The 24,059-nt window shown below is 40.8% G+C and overlaps 1 protein-coding gene and 1 pseudogene across 1 annotated transcript; both read left to right on the forward strand.

Annotated features, from left to right (window-relative positions):
- LOC127948396 (GTPase IMAP family member 8-like) overlaps positions 1–24,059 on the forward strand; it is a 76,077-nt pseudogene that overhangs the window by 35,808 nt on the left and 16,210 nt on the right.
- Positions 92–4,651, forward strand: LOC127949435 (uncharacterized). Its single transcript, XM_052546731.1, has 11 exons — positions 92–640; positions 1,259–1,409; positions 1,647–1,866; positions 1,981–2,254; positions 2,336–2,513; positions 2,637–2,713; positions 2,817–2,997; positions 3,133–3,381; positions 3,475–3,646; positions 3,959–4,050; positions 4,226–4,651. Exons 1-11 carry the CDS (start codon positions 368–370, stop codon positions 4,453–4,455), a joined length of 2,097 nt encoding a protein of 698 aa, XP_052402691.1. The 5' UTR covers positions 92–367; the 3' UTR covers positions 4,456–4,651.

Consider the following 24,059-nt stretch of genomic DNA (forward strand, 5'->3'; position numbering starts at 1 on the left):
CAAGACGTAGTCAGCTAGACGATGAACTATCAATATTATTAAAGGGGTGATAAAACACGATTTCACTTTTCTAACTTTAGCTAGTGTGTAATTTTCCTGTTTGAGCATAAACAACATCTGCAAAGTTACAACGTTCAAAGTTTTAAGCAAAGGGAGATATTTGCTTTTAAAGAAATCAATTTCTAAGGACTACAGCAAACGGCCGGTAGGGACTACACGACATTCCTCCAGGGTTGCTGACGTCACTAAGCCCAATATTTACATAAACCCCTCCTCCGAGAATAATAAATTAGGTGGGGGGCGAGGCCATTTTATATTGCTGTGGAGATTGAGAAGAGTTGTTGTATGCTGGAGTGTCTTTGCCGCGATGCCGACGAAACGCTGTTATTTTCATCCGGATTGCAGGTCCACTTTGTTCAGCCTTCCTAGGGACGGGGAAGTTAGGGATCAATGGTTACAATTTCTTTTTAACTCGGTCCCTCAAAATTATTACCCAAATCTCGCTCTCTGTGCTGCACATTTTACGGAGGAAAGCTTCCACAATCTTCGCGAGTTCAATGCAGGATTCGCCCAACGGCTTGTCCTGAAAGATGGAGCAGTTCCAACTTTAAAAACAGAAGCTGTTTACGGGCCACAAGCTGTAAGTATGACTTATTTTTCGTCCATGTGTTTTACTGTATTGGTTTGTATCGGCAGTATTGCTAATTGTACGTTGTATCAAGGAAGTGAACAAATAACAACGCTGTTTGGCTCTGCATACCAGTTTGTTAAATGCTTATTCATACTTAACGTTATGCGACAAACACCCTAACGTTACAAACTTTTTTCCTTAATCTCAACAACGAACTTGGAATTAGTGTATATTATTATTTGATTAGAGCGTTTATGTATTGTTTATCTACATGTTTGTTAATCTGCAGGCATGCTAAACATGGTTCTGTGTTTGATTTGGCTACTATAGTAAAGCCAATGTTTAGTGTTCGTTTTGGGTTAATAGTTATAGCGACAGATATTTGGTTATAAGCGTTCTAAAAATACAAAAGTAACGATTCCATTCAGTACCGATTACTATAGATCTTCACTGTTTAATCAAAAAAAATCCCTTTGAAGACTAATATAATTTGTCAGAGCAATTATATGAAAATCTTGCTTATGAAGCTTATTTTTTGTGGTCCAATGATTACTATCCAGTAATTTTTTCCTACTATTTTACATGTCAAATGTATGTTTTAAGCTGTAATTTGAACATTTCTTACAGACAACATCTCAGCAGGGTGCGAGTTCCCAAGAGCTCTCCACTACATCTACACTTCATGAAGTTGGATGTCAGTCAGACCCTATAGAGACCGAAACTGTAGCCACAGAGATAAAGCCAAAGATGCGATCAGTGGGCACACAACTTTCAATGGGTACATTGAGCAGTTTCCACTTAAGGAGCAAAGATATGAAATACACACATTAAATATGTTTGTGTTACTTTATCATATGCAGTTCTAGTACATATTGTCTTTTTTATTATAATTGTTATACCGGCTACTGAAACTTATGTGTATGAGAAAGTGGCTTATGTTTCTCACTGTAAAAAAAATTGTAATAGCATGACCGAAGGTTATGAGTAATTGTATTTTTTACTTTTTTTTTTGTAGGCATTCAGGCAATATATTATGGTCATGATGTGGGTACCCAAACAACTGACATGTTTCCTGATGTGCAGCTGTCTTCAACACCAGTAAGGGGCTCAGTCTTCAGGCCCAGTAAGAGACCTCGTCTGGTGTTCGATGAGGAAGAAGAATCAGAATTAAATGTCGAACCCACTGATTCCACATATAACCCAGATTCTGTTGTCACTGAAGAATCAGAATTGGCGTAAGATATAAATACATATTTACACACTTTTTTTTACCAATACATTTGTGTTTAAAAATATATATAAAACATGAAAGCAACTTCCTAATATTTATTCTTTTTATATCGCCTTAGGATAGATCCACAGCCCGACCACAGCGATAACAAATACATTGTTTTTGAAAGCTGTCTTCGAGAGCTGTTTGTGTCCTGTCCAATTTGTAAGACAAAGTGTGTTGTCCAGAGCAGACGAAGGGGGACTTTTGTTGCATTCACCCAGCTTTGTGAAAAGTGTAACTATTACAGACAGTGGCAGAGCCAGCCCATTGTTGGGAGTACCCCACTTGGAAACCTGCTATTGTCTGCTGCAGCGTATTTTACCGGTGGATCTTTTAAACAACTAGAGAAGGTATTACAATTTACAATAAAATTCACAAAAAATACTGTGTTGTTTCAGTATGTATGTACTGTATGATTTCTATGTTAATAGATTTTCAAAGCCATGAAGCTTCAGATGATGCATTTCGTAACTTTTAGGATTCATGCCAGGAATTTCATTGAGCCTACCATAATACACCAGTGGAACCAAGATCAACTGAATCTTATAAGACAGCTGCAAGAGGGAGGAAATGTTGCTGTGGCTGGAGATATGCGTGCTGACACGCCAGGTACGTTTAGAGTATATTTGAAAAAATCACAGCGTTTATTTTATAGTCTTTGAGTTCTCCTAAAATATTATGATACTGATGTTCTCAGTAATGTTCTATATCGGATTATGATGTTTACAATAGGACACTCAGCAAAATTTGGCAGCTACACCATTTTGCACATGGAAACCAACAAAATTCTGGATCTTCAACTAGTTCAGGTTAGTAATTAAGCATTTAAAAAAGTGTTACATTTTCTTTTATCTGTTATTGTTTATACTCTACTCTTTTTGTACATTTGAAATGTTGTGTACCCAACAACAGAGCAATGAGGTTGGTGGCAGTTATCATATGGAAAAGGAGGGATTGAAGCGTTGTCTTGATAAGCTGGAGTCTAATGGTTTAGCTGTTGACTACATCGTCACCGATCGCCATCCGCAGATTCAGAATTACCTGAGGGACCGCAATATCACTCAGTTCTATGACGTGTGGCACTTTGAGAAAGGTAATTATTTATCTTTGTATTATTAATTGATACTTATTCATTTAATTGTTAAACCTAACATGTACATTTTTATTTTTGGGGTAATTTGATTTTCTTGAAATAATGATTGTACAACCAAGCTTATACTTTGTACAGGTTTATCTAAGAAACTTGACAAACTTTCAAAGATGAAGGACTGTGAGGTGCTGAAAAAATGGTTGCACAGCATCAAAAACCATGTTTACTGGAGTGCGATTTCCTCTGAGTCTGGGCCAGAAAAGGTGGCGAAGTGGAATTCACTGCAGAACCACATACAAAATGTACATGTTCATGAGAACCACCTCTTCCCCAAGTGTGAACACCCAGACAAAGTTTCCAGGGATCCAAAAAAATGGTTCCAACCAGGTATGACTGTATAGAGAGACAAAAGACAATAGAATGACAGTAAAATAGTAAAATTATGAAGATTTTCTTCATTAATTATCTGTTTGGCTACAGGATCAATAGCGCTCCATAAAGTGGAAAAGCTATTATACAACAAGAGAGTTCTCAAGGATATAGAAAAGCTCAGCCACAACTTTCAGACGTCATCACTGGAGGCTTTCCACAGTCTGATTTTGCGTTTTGCCCCAAAGAACGTGATTTTCCCTTTCGTAGGAATGTTGTGCAGGTAATAATCTTTGACATGTTCAGTAATATTTGTAAACATTGTTTCTAACAATTGTTATGGAAATGTTTTTTTATTCATTATTTTATTCATATTAATAATCTAGCAGAGATATAAAGAGATCGAGAGCCTCCCATCTTGGCGAGCACTCTCACATTCTCTTGACTGACTGTGCGACTGTGAGCCTTTCTTGCAAGAAAGAAACCATTATAATCATTGATTGAACATTTTTCTCTTATTCTGAATTGTTTGTTTATTTGTCACAACACAGTCTACTAATCTTTTCATATTTTATGGACTGTGCACTGATTACAGGCTGTATCTTGCAGCGATGCACTATAATGAAAATGCTAACCGTGAGCAGGCAACAACAACAGCAAAGCCAGTGAAAATAGAACCAACATACAGTAAGTTGTAAAATGTTTTATTAACAATAATATAAAAAAAGCTATAATAAAATAAATATAAGCTTACAAAAAATATTTATGAATATTACACAAATGTTAATTATAAAACAAAGGTAGATTATTTATCAGTAATTATATAAACCCATAGAGGGACTCCGTATTCTGTTTTTTACAGACCATATCGATGACCTTATGAGCCTTCTGTCACATAAAGTCTTTGTGGACCCCGAGCCATATGCGGAAGAGCTGCATGCAATCCCCATTCCACCTCCTCTGTCATCACAGTATGAAAAACCTTCCAAAGAAGAGGTGATTGCCCAGCGTGTGTCACGATTCAGTCGAGGGGTGGCCGGAACCCAACATACTGTCCCGCTGGATCAGGAAACTGTAGGCGGATCCGGTTAACAACACATGAGGGGATGACAACCCTCACACTACGTCCTAGGTAGCCCCAGCACCAGCTGACAAAGCTGCGATAGGCCAGATAACGGAAGCGCCTATGGCAGGAACAGAAAACGTCAATATTAAAACCAGTGGTATATTGGAAACATGTATATGTGATGTGAAAATATGTTTGATAAAAATTGATATTTTGATTTAATTTTTTTCTTTGAATAACATGTCTTGTGTAAATATATATTGTATCTATTGTCTTTTATTTATATTATTTTACACAACATAATTTCATAAAATGTAATAAATACTTACTCCTCTTCATTTCTGCGTCTCACTGGTCCATAGTCGGCTCTGTAAATATTATTGATATTTTGCAAAGTATATGGATTTAAGCAGTTTGGTTCAAAACCTGGATGCTCAACCATACATTTAGGAGGGTCTGGAACCTCCATCATTCGTTTTACAACCTAAACAGTAATGTAAGACAATGAGAACATACTCTACAATTAACCTATGTTCATCTTTTAAATATGAAAAAAGGATTATACAGAACTATTAACACGTTATGCATAATTTTGGTACTAGCTTATTACACTACCTTCTGTATTTCTTTGCAGCAGATGTTTTCCTCTTCAGTTGGCATTTTTGCACAGTTATTACATGTACACCTAATAAAATATATATATATATTTTAAATAAAAAAGGTTCTTGAATACTTTTGTTAATAGACAAACACTTATTATTGTTATAAATTCAACATCAACTATTATAATTAGTACAATTAAATAACAGCGTATCTAAAAAACAGTATTAGATAACAACAATAAAAAAACGTACCATTCTGAAACGTCATTTAACAGCCGTTCTTGAACAGGAAATGCTCCATCATCTTCATCAAAATTTTCTGGGTCCGATTCGGGCTCAAATTGGTATGGTTTTATTGACGCCATTGTTTCTAATACCCCCAAAGCACTCACTACTGGTAAAGGTAAGGGGCGTGACGTTACCGAAAAACACAGTGTGTTGTGATTCGCTAGGCGGTTAGCGAATCACAACACACTGGGGCAGCTAACCAATCTGAGCCCATTGCCATTTTTGTGGGACTGGCTTCATGGAACCCGGAAACCATCAGACCGTTTTACATGGAGGGACGGAGCAGTGTAGAGTAAAGGTAAAATATATGAAAAATAATGAATTTTTTTAAAAAACGAAGCATGAACATATGTTACAGTGCACCCCACGAACACAATCAAGCCTTCGAAAAACCGTGTTTTACCACCCCTTTAATTAAGTTATTATATGATTCAGTCACACATTTAGCAATAATTGTTAGTTCTGTTTGTTGATTCAAGGTAGCATCATCTGGGGTCCTCTGAGGGTCAGCATCATCTCTTCTCAGGTGTTCTGGATCCAGACTGGAGCTTGTTTAAATCCTAGTTACCACGGGATGTAAATCCCGTGGCGAAACATAGAAACAAAATACAGACATCATTAGCATAGCTGCTGATCCAACAAAGTAAAATTAGTTTAACCCAAGTTAATGAATAAAAATGCACCTTTGAACAGATGCAACTACACTCACAATTAAAAAGATACATTATTCGAATGCTTGGTGAAAGAGATGTGTTTTTAATCTAGATTTAAACAGAGAGAGTGTGTCTGAACCCCGAACATTATCAGGAAGGCTATTCCAGAGTTTTGGAGCCAAATGTGAGAAAGCTCTACCTCCTTTAGTGGACTTTGCTATCCTAGGAACGACCAAAAGTCCAGCGTTTTGTGACCTTAGGGTGCGTGATGGGTTGTAACGTGGTAGAAGGCTAGTTAGGTATGCTGGAGCTAAACCATTTAGGGCCTTATAGGTAAGTAATGATAATTTGTAACTGATACGGAACTTAATAGGTAGCCAGTGCAGAGACTGTAAAATTGGGGTAATATGATCATATTTTCTTGACCTGGTAAGGACTCTAGCTGCTGCATTTTGGACGACCTGTAGCTTGTTTATTGACGAAGCAGGACAACCACCTAGAAGTGCATTACAATAGTCCAGTCTAGAGGTCATGAATGCATGAACTAGCTTTTCTGCATCAGAGACAGATAACATGTTTCGTAGCTTGGCAATGTTTCTAAGATGGAAGAATGCAGTTTTTGTAACATTGGAAATATGATTTTCAAAAGACAAATTGCTGTCTAATATAACACCCAGATTTCTGACTGTAGAGGAAGTAACAGTACATCCGTCTAGTTGCAGATTGTAATCTACAAGATTCTGTGTAGTGTTTTTTGGTCCAATAATTAGTATCTCTGTCTTACCCGAATTTAATTGGAGAAAATTGTGTGTCATCCAATCTTTTACATTTTTAACACACTCTGTTAGCTTAGATAATTGGGAAGTTTCATCTGGTCTCGTTGAGATATATAGCTGAGTATCATCAGCATAACAGTGGAAGCTAATTCCGTATTTTCTAATAATATTACCAAGGGGCAACATATATATTGAAAATAGAAGGGGACCTAGGACGGATCCTTGTGGCACTCCATATTTTACTGATGATAAATGAGATGACTCCCCATTTAAGTAAACAAAATGGTAGCGATCGGACAGGTAGGATCTAAACCATCTTAGAGCCTGCCCTTGAATACCTGTATAGTTTTGTAATCGATCTATGAGTATGTCATGATCTATGGTGTCGAACGCAGCACTAAGATCAAGTAAGACTAGAAATGAGATGCAGCCTTGGTCTGACGCAAGGAGCAGGTCATTTGTAATTTTAACAAGTGCAGTTTCTGTGCTATGGTGGGGCCTAAAACCTGACTGAAATTCTTCATACAGATCATTTTTATGCAGGAAGGTGCTCAATTGAGCAGACACAACTTTCTCTAAAATTTTAGACATAAATGGAAGATTTAAAATAGGCCTATAATTTGCCAGTACACTAGGATCTAGTTTTGGTTTCTTAATAAGAGGCTTGATAACCGCCAGCTTGAATGGTTTTGGGACGTGTCCTAAAGTTAACGATGAGTTTATGATATTGAGAAGCGGTTCTTCGGCTACAGGTAACAGCTCTTTCAGTAATTTAATGGGTACAGGATCTAATAAACATGTTGTTGGTTTAGATACAGTGATAAGTTTATTTAGCTCTTCCTGTCCTATGGTTGTAAAGCACTGCAGTTTATCTTTGGGTGCGATGGATGAAACTGAAGTGTTAGACGCTGTAGAATCTATATTTGCTATTTTATTTCTAATGTTATCTATTTTATCAGTGAAGAAATTCATGAAGTCATTACTGTTTAACGTTGGTGGAATATTTGAATCAGGTGGCATCTGGTAATTTGTTAACTTAGCCACTGTGCTAAATAAAAACCTTGGATTGTTTTGGTTATTTTCAATGAGTTTGTGTATATGCTCTGCCCTAGCAGGTTTTAGAGCCTGTCTATAGCTGGACATACTGTTTTTCCATGCAGTTCTAAAAACTTCTAAGTTAGTTTTTCTCCATTTGCGTTCAAGACTACGAGTTAATTTCTTGAGAGAGTGAGTATTACTGTTATACCATGGTACAGTACATTTTTCTCTAACTTTTTTCAATTTGATTGGGGCAACAGCTTCTAATGTATTAGAGAAAATAGTGCCCATGTTGTCAGTAATTTCGTCTAATTCGTGTGTATTTTTGGGTACAATTAGCAGTTGAGATAGATCAGGCAGGTTATTTGCGAATCTTTCTTTGGTGGCTGGAACAATAGTTCTGCCCAGACGGTAACGCTGCGACATATAGTTAATATCAGTTATACGCAGCATGCACGATACAAGGAAATGGTCTGTAATATCATCACTTTGAGGTACAATATCTATAGCAGTAAGATCGATTCCATGCGATATAATTAAATCTAGTGTATGATTAAAACGATGAGTGGGCCCGGTGACATTTTGCTTGACTCCAAAGGAGTTTATTAGGTCAGTAAACGCAAGTCCTAATGTATCATTTGCATTATCAACGTGAATATTAAAATCTCCCATGATTAGCGCCTTATCAACTGTAACTAGAAGGTCTGAGAGGAAATCTGCAAATTCTTTTAGGAATTCTGTATACGGCCCTGGTGGTCTATACACAGTAGCCAGAGCAAGAGATACATTAGAATTCTTTTGCATGTCTGACAGAGTAACATTTAGCAGAAGTATTTCAAAAGAGTTAAACCTGTATCCTGTTTTCTGGGTAACATTGAGAATATCACTATATATTGTTGCAACACCCCCGCCACGACCAGTCTGACGGGGCTCATGCTTATAACAGTAGTTTGGTGGAGTAGACTCATTTAGACCAAAATAATCATTTGGTTTTAGCCAGGTTTCAGTCAAGCAGAGTAAATCAAAACTATTATCTGTGATCATTTCATTTACAATAACTGCTTTTGGTGCGAGTGATCTAATATTTATGAGCCCAAACTTTAAAAATTGTTTTTGTTCATTTACTTTACATTTTTCTGGTTTAATTACGATAAGATTTTTTCTAGATCCTACATTATATTTATATTTTTACCTCACTATTCGGGGAACAGACACAGTCTTAATAGGTTTTCCAGCGCAAGTACCTTTAGCATTTAAGCGGTTAGAACAAAACTCATCATAATGGTTTTTTGAGAATTGTCTTACTAGTCACATGGAGCGAAGTGTCCTGGAGATGTTGTCAGAGAGAAGCTCCGCTCCAATTTTGCTGGGGTGTAATCCATCAGCGCGAAACAGTCTAGGACGCTCCCAGAAAAGATTCCAGTTATTAACAAATAGCAGGTTCTGTTCTTTACACCATGACAACAACCATTCATTTAAAGCAAAAAGTCTACTGAACCTTTCGTGTCCTCGTCGATACGTGGGCAGTGGTCCTGACACGACGATCGTCGCCGCGGGCGTCGTGCTGCGAACCGTCTCGATCAGGCTCCTGAAGTCCCTCTTCAGCGTCTCCGTCTGCCGCAGCATGGTGTCGTTAACCCCGGCGTGAAGTACGACCACTCTGGGGCTCTCGCCGTCCTTCAGGATCGCGGGTATCTGCGCAGAAACATCGAGAACACGAGCACCAGGCAAACAATGAGTGTGCACTTTACCTTCGGCTAACGTAGCACTTACGTGTCGGACGATGGAGTCTCCGATGATCACAGCGTCGCGTCCTGTCTCGCGGAGGGGAGCGAAGCGGTTCTGGATGGAGATCTCGAAGGCAGGAGGGGGAGAAGTCGTCGCCCGGGACCCAGCTCGCGTCCTCCGCTGTGGATGCACCCAGGGTCCGTGGTGTCCCGGCGTCGCAGTGAAGGACATCTGGGAAGATCGCGTCCTGGGTGCACCGGGCCTGCGCAGAGATACACACGGAGTAGACGTGGTGGGACTGTTAACAGCACGCTGTATACTTACCCCGGACTTGTGAACGTCAGCCCGGGATGATTCCAGCGCGGCTCTCCGCTCTCTCAGCTGGGCCTGCTTCTGTTCCAGGTCGCGAATCTGCTTCCCCACGGCCTTGAGCTCGAGCTGCAAAGAGTGGAGACATTCATCCGCCATTAAAGCAAGTAACAGTGAGTACAGCAGTGGTAATGTGTGAGAATAGAGTATTAGCAATGTAAGCGCAGTTAGCAGCAACCACGCTTGCTGATGCTAACTGGCTAAAAGCTAATAGCGGACCCGGGAGATCAAAATAAAACTAGTGATAGCGAGGCGCTCTGATTGTTTTTGTTGTAGAATACAATAGAGGATATATTCACGCGTTATATAAACGGAAACAATGATGTGTAAAATTGATTTTTAAGTTAAAAATAGTCAATGAAAAGAATATAGTGACGGAGCTCAAACGTAGTACAGCCGTCAACAACAAACAGGAAGTGACGTCAAACAGGAAGTATCTGTACTTTCTACTCCTTACATTTTAAAAAAAGCTTTGTTACTGCTATTTCATTTCGCCTTGTTTTCATTCCGGCTTGTCATCATTCAAAAAAAAACCTATCCAGATAAATCGCGCCATCCGGATGGAGTGAATTTGATTGTGGTTGGATGAGAAGTATAAACAGATACCATCCCGACACCCTATTGGTCCATACGTGATCCATCGCACCTGCACATGACACAAATCACATCACACTCCAGCAAGGGCATAGACAGTTTTTGGTTCGTTTATCAGAAAATATATTTCTTAAAAGTAGGGTTGGGTATGGAACCGGTATTCCGATCGCCTCAGAGTCAGTCGGCTTAAATTTCATATGAAACCGGCGTCAGACCGGTCTCCTCCCCATCTTTCAGCGCGCTCTTCAATCCGCAGACCGCGGAGGAGCAGCGCGAGCTCAAACAGAGACAGAGGACACAAGGTGTGTGTTTATCAATAAATTGTTAGAATCTGTATCTGTGCAGTTATTTGTCATAAATACAGTTTACAAAAGGTCACAAAGAAGCTGTCGCTTTCTCATCTACTGTAAAGTTTTCGCTTGTCACAGCCGTTTCCTCCAGCGAAAATCTAGCCCTTAACACATATGACCGAACAAATACTTTAATTACACTTATTTAAATATACTTATACTAAATATACTTATTAATTTAATCATACGTACTTTATACATACACTAACTACTGTACAAAAGTCTTAGGCACGTTAGTATTTTCACTTAAAAGAATGGTGTTCAGCTATTTATATATTTTGCTGTAGTGTGTCAGTATAAAATATCGGTTTACATTCCCAAACATTCATTTTGCCGTTGTCAAACTGCTTGTGCATTCAAAATCGCACTAGATTATTATTAAAATGAATGGCAAACTGATATTTACTATGGACACACTACAGCAAAAGATTTAAATAACTGGCTTAAAACCCTTTTTTGGGGTGAAAATACTAATGTGCCTAAGACTTTTGCACATTACTGTACTTTACAAACGACATTGTTGCTACTTTATAAAGAATGAGCATACAGTCATTCACAGAACTGATTTAAGACAGTGACAGACAGCACTCATCTTAACTAAATATCAGAGTGAGTGACAGAGATACAGTAGAATTATGTGTGGTTTTATATTAAATAATGACCGAGATTGTGAAATACATTTATTAGCCTTAGATTAAGGGAAGCACAACTTGGGAAGTGAGAGCATCCAAGGTGAAAGCTATGGATTTATTTAAAATATTTGGAATGTTCTTTTAAGTTATCCATAGTTTTTTTTTTTTTTGGTTCTTTTTTTTTAAGTATAGGTTCAGGCACCGTTTAGGCGCCTGTACTGTTTTAAAAGTATTGAAAAGGCACTGGACCCTATTTAAAAGTTATTATTTCTCACTGGCTCATTTACCAAATGGGTGCTTTATCTTCGTCCTCCACAAATAAAGCTACTGTTGGTAGTTCGGTAGTGAGACGTTTTAATAAATTATCGTTTGTGATTGACAACGCGATTGACAATGTTGTCAGATCTAGGCTATACCAACTTTGTAACTGAACATAGCATACGTATGTACCGAATACACGAAGCTATCAATCAAGAAGGTATCGGGATTATGAGTTAATTTTCCTTTTTAGTTATTGATTAATCACTTGGATTAATCATTAATTTTGACAGCACTATAATGTTTATTGTAAATAGACAACGATACAAGAGTAATTGTTACTAAGCCTGCACCAATGTTCTTGTCCATTGCCCTCACAGATGCCTGCGGCTAAGCTTGGATGTACATTTACATTTCATTAAAGGTTATTGATGACATGCCTCTAAAGTTTGACTTTTTGCACCATAACAATACGTATTGGCAACTAGTAATCATATCTCTAGTCCTTTAATGTACTTGCATTGTACTAAAATGCAATCATTTTCAATAGGCATATATGTTGCTGAAACATGTAGCCTAGTGCATCCCAAATTTTTCAACATGAACATTTTAATATAACATTATAGTCATTATGGCCTTTAGAATTTTTTTCTTTTTTTTTTAGGAGGTGGGGTAGTTCACAATAGGCCCCTGTGGTGCGGCCTAAGCTTTTGTTCTTAATGGCATTTGTTCCCTTACATTATTTTTACTTTTATACTTTAAATCGTTTTTTAAACCAGTACTTTTACACTTTTACTTGAGTAAAAAGCTTGAGTTGATACTTCAACTTCTACAAAAGTCTTTTTAAGCCCTAGTATCTATACTTTTACTTGAGTAATGAAAGCCAATACTTTTGACACCACTGTTTAAACCATTCTAATGCACTTCCATTAATGCCAACAAAGTGTTCAAGTATGCAAAAGAACAAAACAATTATTGTGAATGTCTTTTAATAACTATGGGATGGCTTAAGGATTCATATTCATGTTTAGTATGTTTGTGTTTCAATCTGCTTGCTTCAAATGTTTCTGACTATCAGCTATTTGTCAAATGTTTCTTATTCTTGTTATAGGAATCATGTCCAGAATTATACCCTGCAAGAGCAGGAAAATTCGAACCACATGCTTGATAAGATGACGTAGGATTTATGATACCCAGAGCAAAGACAATATCTAATTGGTCAAGACAACATTTGAGGTGTGGCCAAAAGGCCAGTCTAAATACTCAGGACACCATCAAATTAGCTTGTAGCTTTGCTTCCTAGATTTAGCTATTAACCATGCAGTCATCACTGTAAGCGTTTTTTGAGCGCGGTTTCCAGCATGCTTCAGCCTGCACACCTGCTGCTAATTAGCCATGATGAGAAGAAACATCACAAGGTCTCGTCAAATTTTACTTCTGTTCTTTAACTTTAGTTTCTTTTTTTGTTTTCCGTTTGAGTGTTTCGTGTTCTGACTTAAGTTTTGTAATGATGTGTCTCCGAGTCTGACCTCGAGTGCCCGTTCAACTTCAGCCAGCCCACATAACTCTGCATCGTCAGAAGACGCATAACCACGGGCTTCCCAAGATGTCACTTCAACGACTACTGAACTTCCAGCCAACTTTCTATCTTCCTGCAACTTGTGTGAATGTGTGAGTGCGTGCGGTTATGTGTTAGGTTAGTTTCTATGTCTTAGATTTATCTAATAAAGCCTTATTCATATTGAAAAGAGAAGAATCTTGTGTTTTGTGCTTACAAGTTAATGTCTGAACTGCCGATCTTGTTACTGTGCTAATTAAAAGTGTTTTCACTATAGTTTGGATATTAATATCCAGTGGAGATTTGATGTTAAACAGCTCGTTCAGTGAATTGCAGGGCGTCTCAGTGATCAGCCGTGAAACAGTGATTCTGTTCAAATTCCTTTTAAAATCTTAAATGATTCCCTTTGAGCTAAATTGACCTGTTTCCCTTACACTTAGATGGAATAGGGTCTAATGTTGGTTTAGATAATTTAACAAATTTATACAATTCTTCCTCTCCTATAGTAGAGAAAGAGTGGAACTCTTCGTCAAGGGGTCTATAGTGCACTGTCTGATGCGATACAGTAGCTGACGGCTGAATGGTTACAATTGCCAAGCAATACTAAATACCTCTAGTTTTGTTTTTCCTCCAGCTGCGCTCCATTTTTAGGGCTGCTCTCTTTAAGGTGCGAGTGTGCTCATTATACTATGTGGGGTGGTGTTGGCGCAGTGGATAAGACAAATGCCTTTGGTGTGAGAGATCCCGGTTCGAATCCACTGTGAAATACCAATGTGTCCCTGAGCAAGACACTTAAAGAGCCAGTCAGATGAAAATTCTAAGCTTCCTATCACTGTTTATAAGTCCTGTACATTAGATTTAAATCCATCCAAGGTTAAAAAACATTGTCATTTTGTCAAAATATCATTTTAAAATGACCTCGATTCTCAGAGATCCCCAAACGGTTTGCGCGAAGCTGTTCAAAAGATTCAGTTTCTTTAAACCCCACCTTTCAGGAGCATACTGTGTTCTGATTGGTCAACTAAAATAACCAGTTTGGATTGGTTGTTCCGCACACACCTCCACGGTAAACTATGCGTTAGCATCTGTTTGGGATGAATTATGTCTTATTCCTCTCATTGCGAAGCAAACAGTAAAATAAAAAACTTGAACAGTCTCGCTGCTTTTTCTTCTGTGTGGGTGTATTCAAGCCGCGTTCAGCGCGGGGGCGTGGTCACATTGGATATAACGAAGGGAGACATGAAAAACAGACATTGCGTTGTTTTCATATGGATTACTTTATCACAGAATATCTGTTAGCAGCACTTGTTTAGTTTTAAAGTAGACATGTCAAGCTTTCTATAGATATCTCTCTCATGTCTCTTCGTTGAGTATTCACGGAGTTACACTTCATTTTAATGACGTGTTTGTACATGACGATCAGCACAAACAAAGGCTGCAGACAGCACACATACTGATAAGACGCTCGGGAGAAAACAAACACAGAACTTCATAATCATACTTCGCGTTATGATTCGGAGATGCTCGTTGTTCTAAATAAAGTTGGTAATGAACCATCTTTTATGGCCAAACGCTTTGAAAATCCTGCTGTACTCACCGAGATTAGAAAACCAGTCATCAGTGAAATGTTGTGAAGACAACAAAAGTGATTTGTTGTACTGCTCTGGTATTGTGGTGAAAATGAATTTTATCCATTGGTTCTTCTGATCTTCATTCTTTGGCAGTGAAAATAAAACAAACGGTCTCCTTGACATGATGCTATCACACCAACCAGAGTGTCTGTGTGGGGGGGTGGGGCAGGTCAGAGTTCCGTTTCTCCCAACACGGTAGGCGGAGATTATTATGCAAAGTGCTCCTAGTGACGTACATAGAGATGGGCAAAAGATTTGAAATCTATAACGACTCGTTTCAGTGATTCAGAGTCGACTCCTTACTTTAGAAGCCAATAACTTTATAAATCGTGTACTTTTTAGTTTAATTATTTGCACATTGTTTACACAGATGGACAGCTACATCATACACTGTAATACAGGTAATTTTTGATTTCTCATCTGTGTGGCTCTTTAACCCCTAGTTGCTCCAGAGGTGTGCGACCTCTAACATATATAGCAAATGTGAGTTACTTTGGATAAAAGTGCCAGATAAATGTAAATACGATGGTGTCAGACTGTTTTCCTTAAACTTCCTTAAGCTTCAATGAGCAACTGTATTTAAAATGCTAGAAAAGAGAGAGTCCATAGTTTTTGTTACATCATCAAGTTGTTCTGAAGGTTTTGGATGTGCTATTGAATTCGGATACATCAGGAGGATAACTTACAGAGCAGTCTTTTGTGGTAGAAGTTATGGTTCTACCATACTCGTAACAAGAGATAGAATTGACAATTTTGTCTATATAAAGCTTACACAAACTAAATAATGATCTGAGATAGCATCACTTGGCTGCATAATTTCAACACCCTCAACTTCAATTCCATGTGACAGTATTAAATCTAGAGTATGGTTTCGACAATGTGTCGGTCCTGAAACGTGTTGTCTAACCCCAATAGAGTTCAGAATGTCTATAAATGCTGATCCCAATGCATCTTTTTCATTATCAACATAGAAATTAAAATCACCCCATATTAAAGGTCCCGTTCTTTGTGATCCCATGTTTTAAACTTTAGTTAGTGTGTAATGTTGTTGTTAGAGTATAAAAATATCTGTAAAATTCTAAAGCTCAAAGTTCAATGCCAAGCGAGATATTTTATTTAACAGAATTCGCCTACAAAAAACGTTTGGACTACATCCCTCTAGTTCCTGCAGAATGACGTCACTAAAACAGTTTTTTGACTAACCTCCGCCCACAGGAATACACAAAAAAGGGGGCATGGTCTTGTTGCGCTCCGACAGAGAAGAGGAAGAGTTGTGTTTGTCGCCATATCGTCGAAATGCTGTTATTTTAATCTCTGAGTTTCTGTAACTTAATACACAAAAGGGCAATATTGTTTAGCTTTGTTAACTAGATGTTAGGGCTGTGCAAAAAAATCTAATGCGATTTTCATGCACATCTCGTCAGTAAAAACACTCCTGTGATTAGAAGTACATCTCCAGCACGTGCGTTCAGATCAGGATTGCAGTTTTCAAAACAAATCCTGCCCACTTGCTTCTCAAAACTAGCCCAATCGCGTTTCCAGGAGGGCAGCATGCTCTAAGCTGCTGTCGAATCACAACACAGGAACCGCTGGCCCAATCAGAACTCATTACGTATTTCTGAAGGAGGGACTTCATAGAACAAGGAAGTCATCAGCCCGTTTTTATGACAGTGAAAACAGCGGTATACAGATAAATACCGGTGAATTGCTTGAAAAATACAGTTTTTTTAACACGCGAAACATGAACACATGTTATATTGCACACTGTAAACACAATCAAAGCTTCAAAAAAGCACGAAAAATGGGACCTTTAAAACTTTATCTGCAGCCAGAAATAACTCGGATGTAAAATCACAGAACACTTTTTTAAAGTCTGTATGGTGCCCTGGTGGCCTGTATACAGTAGCCAGTACAAACATCACATGGTATTTATCATTAACATTTGTTTCTCTGGATAATGCTACATGAAGCACCATTACTTCAAACGAGCTATAATTGAAGCCTGCCCGATATTCAATAAGCAAAGCTTTATCATGTGTTTATCCATATTGAAACTGTTTTTTATTTATTGAACCTCAATTAAATTGTTACTCTTAAATTGGTTTGGACGTTTTTTTGTATTTACTAGTTCATCTAGTGTAATGGAAAGCTTTATTAGAATGTTAAATGATAACGTTCTAAAAATTTTATCAATAAACATTTTTGGAATGTTTTTAGATAATGTTAAGATTTCTGTTTGTTTTCTGTTTGTGTCATGGAGTCCTTATTTTCCCTCACCTGGTTTCCTCGCATTCCTAGTATTTCGAGTTCCTGTTCCTGTTTGTTTGTTTGTTTGTTTGTTTTTTTTTTTACTGATTTTGGTTATTACCCCCTGCTTGTTTGATTCCGATTTTGGATTACCCAATAAACTCACACAGCTCTTGGATCTCTCGTCTCCTGTGTCCCAGTCGTAACAGAAGGACTCCATCCAATCTGTTCCAGCGGTGTGGGATTTTGTCTCCGTTCCCCAGCCAGTATAGAGGAGCGGAGGAGAAGAGTAATTAAATTAACCACCCTCCATCAAAGGGGGAATGAGGTGGGTGGTGTGGCACAAGAGTTCTGGACTTTGGCGGTAGGATTGGGGTACAATGATGAGGCCCTGAAGGACCTGTTCAATGACTGCCTGGATGACCCTTTGCCTGGTTGGGAGATGAAGGGGCTGGAGATCCTGGACTTTTGGGGGTTCACCAGTTACCTTCAACATCATAGTCAATGGGATACCCCAGCCACACCTGTCTCTCCCGGTGAGATGGCCGACTCTAGACTGGGGTCTACAGACAAGAGAACCGCCAGCCCAGCACCACTGCACAATATGGCCACCAGCCCCGCACCACAGCACAAGGTGGTCACCAGCCCAGCGCCACAGCGCAAGATGGCCGCCAGCCCAGCGCCACGGCACAAGATGGCCGCCAGCCCAGCGCCACAGCACAAGTTGGCCGCCGGCCCAGCACCTCTGCACAAGATGACAGCCCCAGAGTTGAGTCAGGTTCCCGTTGGCCCTCCAGAGTCAAGTCAGGTTCCCCAGAGTCAAGTGAGGTTCCCATTGGCCCTCCAGAGTCGGGTCAGGTTCCCGTTGACCCTCCAGAGTAGGATCAGGTTCCCGTTGACCCTCCAGAGTCGGGTCAGGTTCCCATTGACCCACCAGAGTCGGGTCAGGTTCCTGTTGACCCTCCAGAGTCGGGTCAGGTCACCGTTAACACTCCAGAGTCGGGTCAAGTCACCATTAACACTCATGAGTTAAGCACTACCACAGTTAGACCTCAGGAGTCAAGTCAAGTCACCAGTGTTCTTCATGGGCAATGTCAAGTCACCAGTGTTCTTCATGGCAAAGTCAAGTCACCAACTATCTTCATGGGCAAAGGCAAGTCACCATTGATCTTCATGAACAAAGTCAAGTAACCAATGATCTTCATGAGCAAAGTCAGGTCCCCAATGATCTTCATGAGCAAAGTCAAGTCACCAATAATCTTCATGAGCAGAGTCAAGTCACCGTTGATCTTCCTGAATCCAGTCAAAACACCATGGATCTACCAGAGTCTCTGCACGTCTCTGCTGAACTACCAGAGCCTCTCCACGTCTCTGCTGAATTACCAGAGCCTCTCCACGTCTCTGCTGAACTACCAGAGCCTCTCATCATCTCTGCGGAACTTCTCGTCACGTCTCAGCCAAACTCTCTGAGCGCTCAACTTATCCTGTCTTGGCCACGGAGGCCACCCTTAACCTGTTCATGTTCTCTGTTTCAGACTTGCCTAACCAGACTTGCTCTCCTGTGTCATCGATCCACCCTGTGGTGGTCTTCTGCGCCGGCCTGGTGAGCTTCTGTCTCGAAGGCACGGATTTGGTGGTCCTCTGCACTGGCCTGGAGGGCTTCTGACTCAATCGCATGGCTGTGGTGGTCTTCTGCGCCGCCCTGGTGGTCATCTGTCTCGACCGCATGGCTGTGGTGGTCTTCTGCGCCACCCTGGTGGGCTTCTGTCTCAACTGCACGGATGTGGTGGTCCTCTGCACTGCCCTAATGGGCTTAAGTCAATTTACAACTGGCAAACAGGACTACAGATGAAAATTAGCCATCGACTAACTCTGGCATGTTACAGGTGTACTTTTGTTAATATGCATTGTCCTGATAAATAAAATAAAACTAAATAAAACTAAAATGGTGAATGGGCTCTCGGGCAAGATCCCATTCGTCAATCACTTTCTGACGTAACGTAGAACTTGACCGACTGAAAGGGAACAAGGGTTACCATACGTAACCGAGATATTTTTCTGACCTATACTGCAGTAGGTAAAAAAAAAAAATTCAATTAGCTATTTCGGTTTCTATGTTAGCATGGCCTAACTAACTTTAACATGAGCTAGTTTTAGCCAGAGATACATTGAACAAGATGACATTAACATTCTGCTTGAGCAGATGAAAACTGTAGAATTATTATGGAATTACATTTGTTTCAATAATAATGAACAAAACTTTATAAAACTGAACATAACTTTTTCAGAAACTATCAAAAATATGCCATTTCAGAAGAAGAAAAAAAAAACAAAACAAACATTTAACATGCACTTCAAATATACTTCATTCTTTGTTAATGTTTTTCAAAGATTAGTTTTCGCTAATGGTGGATTCTGAATTCATTGCCACAGATTTTGCTTACGTTTCGCAGTTTTTCGTTGAGGGGCGTGGGGGCGGGCTTAACAGTGATCTACTCTGATTGGATAGTGAGCTTTTGATGGACAGGTGCTCTCTGACCGGGAAGTACAGACACCACCCAGTGGCGCACATATTGGAAAGCTCTCGTGATAGTGATTTGTATTACTAAATACGTAAATAATATTTGACCTTTGATCGTCTCAGTCTGTAAAGATGCGCTCTTGTCCTTGAAGGCAGCCTGAAGTAAGCTTGTGTTACTGAATGACAATAATAACCTGAAACAAAAAGTAGAACACTGTAACCCCTTATGAAACAAAAATATATTGCAGTATATTGGAAAATATCATGTAATATATTAGGCAGATATTCTTATATATATTTATTTTTTCCAATATATTGCAATATATTGAAAGCGGCAATCATTTGTATATTTTGCAATATATTATATAATATATGTATCATCGATATATTATTAAATGTATTCAAATATATAAAATATTAGAAAATAAAAAGGGAAAATAATATATTAAAATATATGACAATATATTTTAAGAAATATATTGGTAAATATATTTTCCTTTCGTAAGGGACATGAAAAACTTGTATCGATGTTATTGGTTACTTCAGTAACACAAGCTTACTTCAAGCTGCATTGAAGGACAAGCAGAGGAGGAAGATGATGACGCTCCGTGTCTCTGTCTCCTGAAAGCTCATCTTTACTGAGATGATCGAAGGTCAAATATTATTTATATATTTAGTAACTGTCACAGCCACACCTTCTACACTCCCGGAATCGGACACTTACGCCACACCCACTCGTCCCCAATCACCAGAATTCTGAACACCTGTGCATCATCACCAGTGCCACATATAAAGCCATCCGTCACCATCACCCAGTGTCTGGTCTTGCACCGATCTCCTCACCCTTACCGAAACGCCATTCGACCATCCTACCTGATCCTCTGAACCCTTGTCTTCATCATCTGTGTTCCTGTGCCCATCGTCTGAGTTATCATCTGTGTCACCATCACCTAAGGAAAGTTATATTCACTGTGTCATCTTCGTGTCAAGATTGGTGGATCATATCATCCCTCCAGAATATATAACCAGGCCATGGGATTGCGCCATTGACCTCCTGCCTGGAGCAACTCTTCCCAAGGGACGAGTCTATCCTCTGTCCATCCCGGAGCAGAAGACCATGGAGGAGTACGTACAGGAAGCCCTCACTCAAGAGTTCATCCCACCATCTACTTCCCCTGCCGCTTCCAGCTTTTTCTTCATGGCCAAAAAGGACGGAGGCTTAAGGCCGTGTATCGACTATCGCCATCTCAACTCTCAAACCGTCAAATTCAGTTATCCTCTTCCCCTGGTCCCAGCGGCGTTAGAACAACTACGCGGAGCCAAGATCTTCACAAAACTGGACTTGAGGAGCGCCTATAACCTGATCTGCATCCACAAGGGGGACGAGTGGAAAACTGCTTTCATCACTCCTTCTGGGCACTATGAATACAGGGTCATGCCGTATGGGTTATCCAACAGTCCATCCGTCTTCCAAAATTATATGAATGAAGTCTTCAGAGAATACCTTAACCAGTTCGTAGTTGTCTACATAGACGACGTCCTCATTTACTCCACGTCCAAGGAGGAACACATCCAACATGTTACACTCGTACTCCGAAAACCCCGGGAACACCATCTATACCTCAAGTCAGAAAAATGTGAGTTCCACACGCCCTCAGTCCAGTTCCTGGGATACATCATTGACCCACGTGGCGTGAAGATGGACCAGGGGAAGGTGGACGCCATCACACACTGGCCTCAACCTGGTTCCATTAAAGAACTCCAACGCTTCCTGGGCTTTGCCAACTTTTATAGAAGATTCATCAAAGATTACAGTTTACTCAGCTCCCCTCTAACTTCTCTCCTCCGGAACCGGCCTAAGTCTCTGTCCTGGAACCCCGTGGCCACTGAAGCTTTCCACCAACTTAAACAAGCCTTCAAGACCGCTCCGATCCTAGTCCACCCTGATCCCAACCAACAGTTCATCGTGGAAGTGGACGCCTCATCAACCGGGGTCGGAGCAGTACTTTCCCAGCGGCAGGGGGATCCTCCACGACTCCATCCATGTGCCTTCTTCTCGAAGAAGCTATGCCCGGCGGAGCAGAATTATGACATTGGTAACCGTGAACTACTGGCCATCAAGCTGGCTCTGGAAGAGTAGCGTCATTGGCTGGAGGAAGCCCAGTTCCCTTTCGAGGTAGTAACAGACCACCGGAACCTGGAATACCTCCGTGAAGCTAAGAGACTGAATCACCGCCAAGCCTTATTCTTCACGAGATTTGACTTTAAAGTCGCTTATCGCCCTGGCTCCCAGAACAATAGAGCCGATGCCCTCTCCCGTCTTCATCAGGCAGATCTAGAACCCGAGTCTCCTGAACCAATCCTCCCTCCAGCCATGATTGTAAGTCCCATTCAATGGAATATTGATCGTCTGATTGAACAAGAAAACCTTCAACACCCTGCTCCGCCGGGAGGTCCAGAAGGGAAACTCTTCGTTCCTACTCAACCTCGGATTACCCTCCTGGACTTAGCTCATACTTCTCTGGGATCTGGACATCCAGGCAGGAGGCGGACCCTCTCGCTCCTACAACAGCATTACTGGTGGCCAGCGATGGCTCTGGATACTGTCCGCTACCTCAAGGGATGCTCCGTCTGCGCCATAGCAGACACTCCTAGGAGACTCCCGGAAGGTAAACTGGTGCCTCTGCCCATTCCTGAACGTCCATGGACCCATATTGGCATAGATTTCATGACTGACCTCCCTCCTTCTCAAGGCAACACCTGTGTGCTGGTAGTGGTCGACAGGTTTTCGAAGTCATGCAAACTCATCCCTCTCAAAGGACTTCCCACTGCGTTTGAAGCGGCAGAGGCACTATTCCACAATGTATTCCGTCACTTCGGCATTCCAGAGGACATCGTCTCCGACAGGGGTCCCCAATTCATCTCCAGAGTCTGGTCAGCTTTCTTCCTTCTTCTAGGGGTGTCCGTCAGCCTCTCTTCAGGATACCATCCACAGACCAACGGCCAGACGGAGCGTAAGATACAAGAGATTGGGAGGTTCCTGAGGGTATACTGCCACCGTAACCAGGACTGTTGGAGCCAGTACCTACCCTGGGCAGAATACGCTCAGAACTCCCTCCAGCAATCTACCACCGGGCTCACCCCCTTACAAAGTGTCCTCGGATACCAGCCTCCACTCTTCCCATGGTCAGGTGAGCCCTCGGAGGTCCCAGCGGTAGATCACTGGTTTCGACAGAGCGAGAGGGTCTGGGACTCGGCTTACGTGCATCTCCAGCGGGCAGTTCGAAGGCATAAGGAGCAAGCGGACGCTCGTCGAAGACCTACACCGCAATACCAACCTGGACAGCAAGTCTGGCTCTCGACGAGGGACATCCACCTCTGGCTGCCCTGCCGTAAGCTGAGTCCCCGATACATCGGACCATTCACGATTGAACGGCAACTGAATGAAGTGACCTATAGACTCCAGCTACCTGCACAGTACCGTATCTCACCTTCATTCTATGTTTTACTCCTCAAACCCTTCACTGAACCTTTGTCTCCTCCATCCACAGAGCCTGGTGATGATGCCGTACCTCCTCCTCCAGCCATCAAAGAAGACAACGACATCTTCCGGGTAAGAGCTATCCTCGACTCTCGACGACGGGGTCCTCAACTGGAGTACCTTGTAGACTGGGAGAACTAAGGCCCGGAGGAGCGTTGCTGGGTTAATCGTAACGACATTGTGGACCCCAGACTTCTCACAATGTCAGATTTAAATCTTTGTATACACTTCTTTACAGGCTAGAACCTGTGTATGAGCTTAAAATAAATGTCTTTCACTTTGTCTGAGAAAAATATTTTTTTTGCGGTCGAGACCAGATTTAATCACCGCGAGATTGCGTCGCTGACGAGCGCTCTGTGCAAACTTTGCTGTTTTTCGTGTTTTTTTTTGTGTTATTCGTGTTGCTTAGTATACTTACTTTTGCTCAGACAGGACAGACTCTAATACAATACGATCGGCAAAAACTACTGGATATCCGATAAACAACGCTGCCTCTGAACTACAGCTTCAGCGTCTACGCGCTCCCTCTGTTGCCGGCTTGCGTCCTAAGACACCGTTGGAAAAGGAGGAAAGGCAAGCGTGCTGGAATTCTATGCAGATCGCGGAAAAGAAGTTGTAATCCTCCTCTCCCTACCATCTTGTTAGCCAACATACAGTCTCTTGATAACAAACTTGTCGAACTTAATGCGAGAATCACGTACCAACGGGACATTCGTAACTGCTGCTTTCTGGCTTTCTGTGAGACGTGGTTACACTCAGAGGTACCCGATACGGACATTACACCGCCTGGATTCTCAGTTTTTCGTCATGACAGATCGCTAAACTCCGGTAAGAGCAGAGGTGG

This window comes from Carassius gibelio, chromosome B1, assembly GCF_023724105.1.
Source record: "Carassius gibelio isolate Cgi1373 ecotype wild population from Czech Republic chromosome B1, carGib1.2-hapl.c, whole genome shotgun sequence".
NCBI lineage: Eukaryota > Metazoa > Chordata > Actinopteri > Cypriniformes > Cyprinidae > Carassius > Carassius gibelio.

Bases quoted from the DNA above. Each gene is read 5' to 3' on its own strand.
- LOC127949435 (XM_052546731.1), top strand. From the start codon at position 368: ATGCCGACGAAACGCTGTTATTTTCATCCGGATTGCAGGTCCACTTTG. The intron at 1,867-1,980 runs GTAAGATATAAA...ATATCGCCTTAG, and splicing joins ACTGAAGAATCAGAATTGGC to GATAGATCCACAGCCCGACC. The intron at 3,382-3,474 runs GTATGACTGTAT...GTTTGGCTACAG, and splicing joins AAAAAAATGGTTCCAACCAG to GATCAATAGCGCTCCATAAA.